The following is a 10,248-nucleotide window of genomic DNA, read 5'->3' as shown; positions in this document are numbered from 1 at the left end:
TATCTTTACAGTGAAAACTCACAAAACTCGGGCTCACATACTTTGGCCAGGTAAAGCGATCGGATTCATGGAGCGGCAAGTCAGACACGCGGCGTGCCGGAAAGCTCGTTCAGTTGATGATGTGACTTTGATGTCATCACAGCCGATACTGAACGGCAGCTATACCAGCTGAGATAAAATGTACTAGATCGGACAGCGTGGAGAATGCTAGTTCATAGAATCACTAATAGTCGAAGTCGACTAAATGGGTGACGGCATCATCTTCAAAACCACCACATTCATTTGTTTCAAATTCTGTTTAAAAATATTGAATCACTCATTAGCTTACAAAATGTTTCGTTATCCTTCCCTGTTTCTCTGCAGTCTCCATCCTCCGCACATCGTAGATTCACACTCTCGTCACAATTTGACCAAATCGTTCAATTTGTTGAATTAACGGTGTAGTAAACCACCGACACTCTTCAGCCAAAGCATGTAATAATTATAGATAATGACGACAGATTTTTGCTGTGAATAAAATGCATAATGATTCAATCAAAAATGTTTTTTCAGAAATAGTTTTCTAAAATATTTCACTTACTACACAATCTGTTTTTACATAGCCCTATTTTTGATGGATTATTACTAATTTTTTCCGAAAGAAAGGCTAAATTTTTTATGAACAAATGCATGTATTGGATAATTTAAACTGAATCTCATTTGACACAGTAACTGCAGTATCTTATATGTATAGAATTTATGTCATGGCAGCTGCATCAGACGCCATCAGTTCATCAACTGCATATACGAAGAAGAATTAATCGAATGATTTCTGGTAAATTTTAGCGTTGTAAGATTATTTCAATACTGTCACACAGACAGAGCTGGGCAGCGCTACTTTGAAATGTAGCGGCCGCTACCGCTACCGCTACATGCTTTAAATGTAGCGGGCGCTACCGCTACCGCTACATTGGCTTAGATGTAGCGCCGCTACCGCTACATATAGCGCGCTACTGCCCACCTCTGTTAACAACTAACATGTTGACACTAGTAACAAGCTGAGGTTGACACCGAAATCTTTCGTACAGTTTTATTCTGTAATTTATATTATGTATGCAATCATGCTGGTTTTTAAATAATATTTAATACTATTAGTAAAATCTAAAGGCTTTATCTATAAATGTAGCGGTAGCGCTGTGGCGGCAAAATCTCATATCGCTACTCAAATATGTAGCGGGCGCTACCGCTACCGCTACAGTGGCTTAAATGTAGCGCCGCTACCGCTACTGAAAATGTAGCGGTCGCTAGTAGCGGCCGCTACATGTAGCGCGCTACTTCTCACCTCTTCACACAGATATATATAAAAAATATAACTCAGTACTCACAGCAGTGAGTGACAGAGAGCGCATTTTCTCGTCGACGAAAACTTGAGGTCACGGACAGACAGACAGACAGACGGACATGGTCACATGGCGAGCACAATAGTGCATTTTTTCCCTAAATGAGAAAATGCGCTAAAAAAACCAAGTGAATTTTTCAGACATTTATATTAACTTACAGGTTATTATTCATTTTAAGTTGTTACGCGCAATGCAAAAAGAAAACTTAATGAAATTTGAATGCGCAAAGACAAATTTACGAAGCAGAGTCTCGAACAAATATTGAAAGGGTTTCTCCTAAAATATAACGTCGAAGCCTAATTTTCTTTAAGAAAATTCTGCAAAGAAAACTGTCTAGGTAGCTCTCAACTATTCATTCATTTCTAAATCTCTTTTCATCAGTTACCACAATACTATCTGTTATTATTTATATATGTAGATATAACTATATCCACATATTTGCTATATGCTTGGAAGTAAACTTTTTACCTAAAAAGCATGTTTTTGCAGAAATACATTGCAGAATATATACGTGAATCGAGATGAATTTAGAGTATGATTGTGAGAAATTAACTCAAACTACCGTAGACTAACTTAGTTGTCATCAAATGACTGTAGTTATTATTGATTGGATTTAATTTCATTTGAAGGTACTAGCATATAAAATCGTATAATTTGACATTTTTCCAACCTTCCAATGTACTATTCTAAGTGAAATAATTAAAATCTTTAAGCAACACCATTCCGTTGGCGTTTAACTTCATGTTGAATATTCACTACAACTCTACAAGTCTACAGGGGTGAAACCTGGAAGAAAACACAGCCATTTCCACTCTTTTCATCAGCTGACATCGCATGGCCATACATGGCATATGAGCTGCCTGATCATTAACTAATAAATTTACTTCAAGCTGAAATACAGGTTAAATTTAGTTTCTTGCAGTTACGTAACAACATCAAACTTTAATTTTTGAGATACATTTGAAAATATTGACAAATTGTCATTTCTCTACTCAAAATTGCATTAAATTCTCGCTTTACTAATATCCGTGCCAAGGATGTGTTCATCAACTCTGCGCCTCAGTTCACGTATCAGTGCCAGAAGTTGTATTTTGAAAGTGCCACAACTGTGGCTGGTCCCACCCTCAGTGCAGTGCTCGTTTGCGCAGACCGTTCCAATGCTATATCCTTATTCATGATATAGGCCGGCGCCATGAAAATTATGATACGTTGGTCTGTCTTTCTTCAAAAATGTTTAAATTTTTTTCCTGATTAGGTTGCGTCCAAGCCAGGGGTAAATTTATTCTTCCTTTTATTATTCGATACTTTTTTTCATTACATGTACTGTTTTAAAGAAGTTTCAGCTGGTAATACACAAGGTTTCAAAATTAATATAAAATAAAGATATTTTTTGGCTTTTGAGAATAAATTTCTTACAGTTATTGTTTTTTCATGATTAAATTAAATCGTCTGTGCTACAAGGTCGAAGATAGGCTTTTGTGAAGAGTTTGGTGGGTGAGTGGGCGAGTGAGAGCCAGTAGTGCAAGTTCTACAGATGACTGAGAATGACGGTGTGCAAGTGAGACCAAGTGATATCTGGAGCATCTTACGGCATCCATGGCCGAGGTGGCTTCCAAACTCATGAGTGACATGTAGACTCCCTGGGTCACGTAACACCAGCCGCAAAAATAGGCAATTGGTGGGCAAAAGAAAGCAGTAGGCAGGGGGGGCTCACACCGCTACCACAAACGTGTACCAATGATATGGGTTGTTTTGGAAGCGGTGGGGCAGATGGGGACGTCAGCGCCAAAAGAGAACGAAGAAAAAGACACAGGGAGATCCAGAAGCAAATCCAGCAGGATAAGCAAGTGTATCGGGCGACGCACAGATTATTATTACTAGGTAAAGTGATTTGTATCGTCTGCTCTTCGGCCATATTGGATTATTCTTTCCCGTTTACTTATATTATTCCGTGTCAATTAGATTATTGACCATTTATAATGATGAATATCTGAGTTACGTTTTTTCTGAGTGTTGATGACTTGATGTTTTTATTTGTGCCATATCTCTGTCAACATTTTGTGGAATTGAGCAACTGATTTAGCCTGATTAGGTGTAGGTCTAAGGCTCTAACTCTAAGCTGAACAACCTCGTCAGCTTCCTGAACAATTGTGAAGTTCTGAACTGACTGTTATATGGAAGTTTGCTAGAATTAGTATTTAGTAGTTATGTTAAACCAGCTAGTAACTTGCTTCAGTGCTTGCTACAGATTTAAAGCAATGGTTTAGTTTGAGGTTGTTAGACCCAATATTTAGGTATTATGTCTTTCAATTCCTAAGTGGAAATTTAGGCAGAAGCCACTTGTTAACCTATTCAGACAAAAATGCCTGTGAATCTGGCAAATTTAACCAGTTGCCAGTTCCTATTGTTTTTACCCCATTTCTCCAGTAAAAAATAAGGAAAATGGCCTATTTTTACATGCTTTAAAAATAATCATGCACAAAAAATAGTTTTCACCCACAATTTAAGTAAACTTTTGCCTAATATTCCAAATAGGTTTCAATTCACACTCTTGAAGTTTGAATAACTGCAATTTGGAGTTATTCAGTGCAGCAGGATTTGAGCTCAACTTATCTATTTAGTTTTGCCAAAATATTTTATAACAAGTCTGGATCATCACATTTTGATGCCATCGAATAGTCAAATACCTTGAGCAATTTTTTGTCAATGACCTGCTTGCATAATATTTGTGCTAGTAAAATACCTTTTATGTATGTATCTTTGATTAATAGGGTAAACGCGGTATATTCCGACACTTTAAGGATGCATTGAGAAATGAAAAACTATAAAAAAAACGTATGCGTTACGTAAGTTTTGTTGCCTTCACATGACTCTCAAAACACTTCACTACGCGTCAGCAACGATGAAACGTCACAAAATGTTGCCATATTTATTAAAAAGCCTTTTCAAGATGTTGATAGTAGTATAAACTAAAGAATGTGGTCAGGCAAGTGTGGAAAACCTCTCCCTTTAGCTTAGGGCTGCAACTAGAGCTTTCCCACCATATCCGGAACCTTGAGATTTTTGCCAGATGAATTAACTCCTATCTAATTATTAACAAAAGTGCATGATCGGGCCGTGAGATTCCAAATGTATTAAAAATTCCAATCCTGTGGTCAGCCATTCAAATTTATTTATGGCTCTGTGACTCATTATCTATGTTCAGTAATTCAACTAATTTTGACTAAGAAGCATGGTTTTCTTAACTATTTTGGTGTATGGCATAATCAGCCACATAGATTAAAGGAGATTGTAAATACTGGTGCCCTCTTTATGGAGTGAGAAGCTGTAAAGCATCAGAAGCAATGCCAGTATTGATTGCTCTTTCTGGCACAAAATATCACCAATATTTTGTTACCAGAATTACTTTGAAATGATTGTTCATAATGGTATGTAAAAGTAAATGAGCATCAAAAAAAACTGTTGTGTCTTTCTTCATAGAACTTTTGAAGAAAATTGTTGAAACTTACGAAAAAGTGATCTGAGAATCACCTGGTTGTAAAATATATCTTTTCCATTCAAGTTATAAATTGCATTTTTCAGTACATGAATGGATATATATATTAGTTTTAAAATATTTAAATAAATTATTTGCTTTGAAAGAAGAAAATTTTTGATTGTCAGAATTTCTGTGCCATTATTTTTTGAAAGATATGTATATTTATCTCTGAAACTTTCATACAAATGTTCATCATTTAAAACTTGAAAGATTAACTTTGCTCTATCTAGTAAAAGCTGATGTTTATGCCACTGAAGCATTCTAAACAATTCTCATGTTGCAGGAGCTGGCGAGTCCGGGAAAAGCACAATTGTGAAGCAGATGCGCATTCTCCATGTCCATGGATTTAGTGACGGGTGAGTCTCGTCAATTCTGAAGAACTTTTTTTTTACTGCAGCACACCTAATGAATTACAACTTTATTTTGTTACCTCAACTTGTGTTGAGAGCAAAAAAGAATTGAATTTAAAGTTGTTCAAATTTATCCTGACAATATTTCTATACCCTTGCATACAGTACTTTTTTTCCATTTGAGACAAGGCTTAAAGCTTCATTCTGGTGTGTGGAATAGTGATAATAATCAAGGAAATTTTCAACACTATGGGAATTTTTGAGCAATACAGAGTTGATACAAGACATCTTGATTAAATGGGAGCTTTAAACTTCCTTTAAATTTACATCTATTTTAATGATAGAAAGAGATGCACTAGTTATTCCTTACTATGGCATTTAAATAATAATTTGTTGCAGAAATTATATATCTGCTTAATGATTATTTTTTGTCCATTTCCAAGGTTTTGAGTATTTTACTGTTGAACAGTGTGCATACCGGTTATGGAAAACCTGGAAAGTCATGGAATTTGATTTTTCATTTTCGGGGCCTGGAAATCATGGGATTTCATTTCAGGGCCTAGAAAGTCATGGGATTTTATTTCAGGTTATGAAAGTCATGGAATTTGCAAATAAATGAAGAAAAAAAGGAAGTGTTTTTCTGTACTGCGTGTGTTAACCCATTAATGCCAAGCAATTCCATTTGGAACCAGTGGAGAAAATGGATTCATAATAAAATTGTAAGAACAAATAAATATACAAGTGGGTGCGGAGGTTTGATACACATCTTGTACATGTTCTGGCAAACTTTGGTTCTGCTGTGCCAACTACTCTCTTTTCAGTTAACATTCAAAGATTAAGAACTAGGTCATGGGAAAATCGTGGAATTTTTTTCTAAATACCAGTATCCACCCTGGTTAAATGAAATGCTATTATATGACCATCTTGGAAATGTGCGCAAATTTGAAGGGCCAGAGAAAGCCTGTTCACACATTCTTAAAAAGCTGACTCATTAGGTGTGTTTACATGGGCCTCTTGTGGTCATCACTAATTGGTTGGAACTAGCTGCCACTAATTATCAAGCTATTGGCATTGTGTACTTGGGTACTGCCTGCTTCAGTGGTTGATAGTGAGTAGCAGTCAGGAGCTGCCCTTTGTGAGCCTAGTTTCATCCAGAAAGTTTCCAAGAACCAGACATCTGCAAGGCTAATGTTAAAGCTGGATTTTAAAAAATTTTAGACACAGAATTGGATAGCCAGAAGGTTACGTATATGAACAAGTTCAGAGAGCAGAAAGTTATGTGCACACTTAGCTTAGACTAATTATATCTCGTATGTGTTAAAATACAGCTAAGACTGTAACATACACATGTTGGATCTACTTTTGCTGCAAAGGCTGTATCTAGGTACAGCTTGTGCAAGCAACCTTCTTCAATGTCATGATTGGGTGCGAACTTTGGGTTTGGTTGTCTGACATAATTATTTGAGATAGGTATATATATTTGCTATTCTGATGGGGACTTGGCCATTATAATACGATTTTCTAAATTTCTTCATCTCTTTGAACTTGACAGTGTGGGTACAAAGTTGTCTATGCATGACTGATTGTTGCCTTCGTTGACCTTTTAAATATTGCCACAAAGTTGCTCTGACTATTGATTTGCCTTATACCTAAAAAAATGAGTCTTGTCTGCCCTTGCTCCTGAAAAAATTTCATTTATTTTCTTCAATTCATGGCATGTTTTAGTTCTAGAGAAAACACGTGCTCTTCTAAGTGGCTGACTAAAGGACTGCATCACCAACTTGCAATGATGCCATCAGGCACCTGACCACACACTGAACTCATAGGCTCTCATAAGACACGATTTAAGTTCTAATTGTAGCTTTCACTCAGTATTCAGCCATGCCATGCCAAATCTGCCCACTGATTCTCTGACAAAGTTGATTCAGCAAACAAATGTCACTAAACCTCCCCATGACTGACAACTGGTTGACGCAATGATCCAAGCATTGCATCAACCAGTTGTCAGTCATGGGGAGGTTACAACAGGTCATCAACAATCAAGTGTAAATTTGGTATTTCCCACTCAGAATGTCTTGTTTGGTCCCTATGGAAATGGAATATCTTGTTTTGCCTAGATTATTGAAGACATGTCTTGTCTCATTATGTAACATCTCGTTTTATTCCTATCTGTCTTGTATCATTTCATAATAACCAGGACACATATTTTAAAAGCTAGGACACAAGAATTGCTTTGGTGTTTATGCATTAATTTAACCATGTTTCTTTTATGAACAGCTCTGTTAAAAACTTCTAATTCGCTATGAACAAAAATAGGTATTGATCAGAATATTTTCACAACTGCATTATTATTTCTAATTACTCATAAATGGGATTTTTGTAATTACTTATTCTGTAGATTAGCTGTCATTGATATGTAGTAGCTGAGCTTAAATTAATTCAAATCAAAGTCTCATAAAATGAGAGCAATTTGAAGTAGTATAAATACTAGGTATGCATTTAGTTTTCTTCACAAGCCTCTCTTCATATCTTGGGTATCAAAATTTCATTTCAAGTGTCAAGGAACCCATCCCAGGTGTGCAAGTGTACAGCTCCCCAGCAAATATACCCATGCTACCCTGCCTCATGAACCTTAGTTTTTTGTGTTGCATTTCACTTTGTTTTGCTTGACCCCTTGATGGACTCCAAACATTTAACTCAGCTTTGTGATTGGTCCAGTTTTCCTGTTGGTTTTGTTCCAAAAAATAATAATTGGAGAAAAATAATGAAAAAGATTGGTTGGACTTCATAATTTTGTTTTAATGTATCTGAGTTGAGGGGTTCCCTTTAGCTCTGGTCTAGTTTCCTTTGATTTGTTTCACTTATGTTCTCTTAAATTTATGATGGCTATTGCACATCTTGTCGAGATAAATTATTTCTACAAATGCCTTTAGATGTACCTAGGTAAGGAATTAGTGTATGTAGTAGGTATTGAACAGAGAGCACTGCTGGGCAAAACTACAATTTCTCTTAAGCATTTGTTTTCTACAAGCAAAAAAAGACAAATGTATCTCAGAAACTTTCATTGGTATTATTATTACCTAGCAAATTCATCACCAGAACCTACATCATGGAGTGAAAGATTCATTTGAATTTTCATCACAATGAATCGATTTTGAATGCTTATGCTTGTTTTGTTTTCAGGGAGAAAAAGGAGAAAATCTCCCACATCCTATGCAACATCAGAGATGCTATCTTGGTGAGAATTTGTTGCAACATCAAATAACATATAAAGACCATTATTAGCTTATTAGGGTTTTGTTATATCAAGTGTAAAAGTTTTTAAAATTATCTAATGTTTAAATATATTTATATGACAGTATTTTATCTGTATGCAAAATATTGTAAATTTATATGATTCAATGTTCAATTTTGAGAAATTATAGGTAGACAAACTGGGCTAGTTCTTCACATTTACTTGAAATTATCTACAAGTGCTTTTGTTCTGTAAAATAATTCGTCATAGATAGCCCATAAGTTACACTCCAAAATTATATACACTGTGAATCGTTTGTGCAGACGATCACGGGTAGCATGGCTACCCTGACACCGCCCGTCAGTTTAGAGGATCCCAACAACCAGGCGAGTGTCGACTACATTCAGGACGAAGCCTCGCAGATCGACTTCGATTATCCTCCCGAGTTCTTTGACCACACCGAGATCCTCTGGAGAGACAAGGGGGTGCAAGCTTGCTACGAGAGAAGCAATGAATACCAGCTCATTGATTGTGCCAAGTAGTGAGTATCATTACGATGGATTGTATCTTATAATTTGTGACGGCAATTAACAAAAATTATATTTTTACTGTATGAAGCTGAGAGCGAAAATTATTTTTGGAATAACATATAATATTCTTTTGTGTTACAAATGCAGTTAATTTTTACTATACATAGGCAAGTATGTGAAGATCAATATATTATCTCCTTCAGTCTGATCAGGATCTCGTTTTCTGTGTTGTGATTGTTGCTGTTATAAAGTCGCATTCTCAGTGATGGGTTTATTGGAAGCTTGTGATGTTAAACTTTGGTTACGTAACTTGTTTATTGTGTGGATTCTTCTCATGATATCCTCTGAAAAAAATTAAAGTTGAAATATCTGAGTTGGTACAGTCACAGGACAGCTGGCAGTACTGCTAAGAAGATAAATATTGCTTGTATCTTAGTAAATGCTGTATTATGAACTTTTTCCGTGAACACTACTTTCTATGGCCTTGGGTGGAATAAGTTATGTATTGAATATCTAAGCTATTTGTCAATCTTCGAAAAGTTTCCATAAGTAGAAAAATATTCCAGCTTCTCGAATTCCCCTCGCAATCTAATGTAATGTTAATTTTAAGTGCCAAGGTGTGTGAGACTTGCTGTGTGTCAAAAATGTAAGTTGATGTACACTTGCGTTAATTTTAAGTGCCAAGGTGTGTGAGACTTGCTGTGTGTCAAAAATGTAAGTTGATGTACACTTGCATACACCGAGATCCTCTGGAGAGACAAGGGGGTGCAAGCTTGCTACGAGAGAAGCAATGAATACCAGCTCATTGATTGTGCCAAGTAGTGAGTATCAAAGTCTAGTGTTGTACATCACACGTAGTCATCTGTAGAAATTAGTATCTTGTAGTCTTGTGTTGAGCATCACACGTAGAAAGCTGTAGAAATTAGTATCTTGTAGTCTTGTGTTGAGAATCGCACGTAATAAGCTGTAGAAATTAGGATCTTGTAGTCTTGTGTTGTGCAAGACACATAGTCAGCTGTTAAATTAGTATCTTGTAGTCTTGTGTTGTGCAAGACACGTAGTCGGCTGTAAAAATTAGTATCTTCTAGTCTTGTGTTGTGCATTACACGTAGTCATTTGTTAAAATTAGCATCATGTTATACATACAATGATCAAGATGTGCATATCTCGTGATAAATTATGAAAATAACATGTATCTAATGATGAAGTGATCAAG

General features: G+C 36.0%; 1 protein-coding gene across 1 annotated transcript; it reads left to right on the top strand.

Moving 5' to 3' along the window:
* Nucleotides 1–2,873: 2,873 nt before the first annotated feature.
* Nucleotides 2,874–9,044, top strand: LOC108669533 (guanine nucleotide-binding protein G(s) subunit alpha). Its single transcript, XM_018156882.2, has 4 exons — nt 2,874–3,260; nt 5,201–5,273; nt 8,451–8,505; nt 8,826–9,044. The coding sequence occupies exons 1-4, from the start codon at nt 3,122–3,124 to the stop codon at nt 9,042–9,044; spliced, it is 486 nt and encodes a 161-aa protein (XP_018012371.1). The 5' UTR covers nt 2,874–3,121.
* The last annotated feature ends 1,204 nt before the right edge of the window (nt 9,045–10,248 follow it).

Source organism: Hyalella azteca, unplaced genomic scaffold, assembly GCF_000764305.2.
Source record: "Hyalella azteca isolate HAZT.00-mixed unplaced genomic scaffold, Hazt_2.0.2 contig4302, whole genome shotgun sequence".
Taxonomy (NCBI): Eukaryota; Metazoa; Arthropoda; class Malacostraca; order Amphipoda; family Hyalellidae; genus Hyalella; species Hyalella azteca.
Note: the sequence above shows the minus strand (reverse complement) of the source record. Positions and strands in the feature narration are given on the sequence as shown.

What these genes read in the sequence shown, in the direction of transcription:
- LOC108669533 (XM_018156882.2), top strand. Translation starts at nt 3,122, where the DNA reads ATGGGTTGTTTTGGAAGCGGTGGGGCAGATGGGGACGTCAGCGCCAAA. An exon ending in GCACAGATTATTATTACTAG is followed by an intron (nt 3,261 to 5,200) that starts GTAAAGTGATTT and finishes CTCATGTTGCAG; the next exon opens with GAGCTGGCGAGTCCGGGAAA. An exon ending in GTCCATGGATTTAGTGACGG is followed by an intron (nt 5,274 to 8,450) that starts GTGAGTCTCGTC and finishes TTTTGTTTTCAG; the next exon opens with GGAGAAAAAGGAGAAAATCT.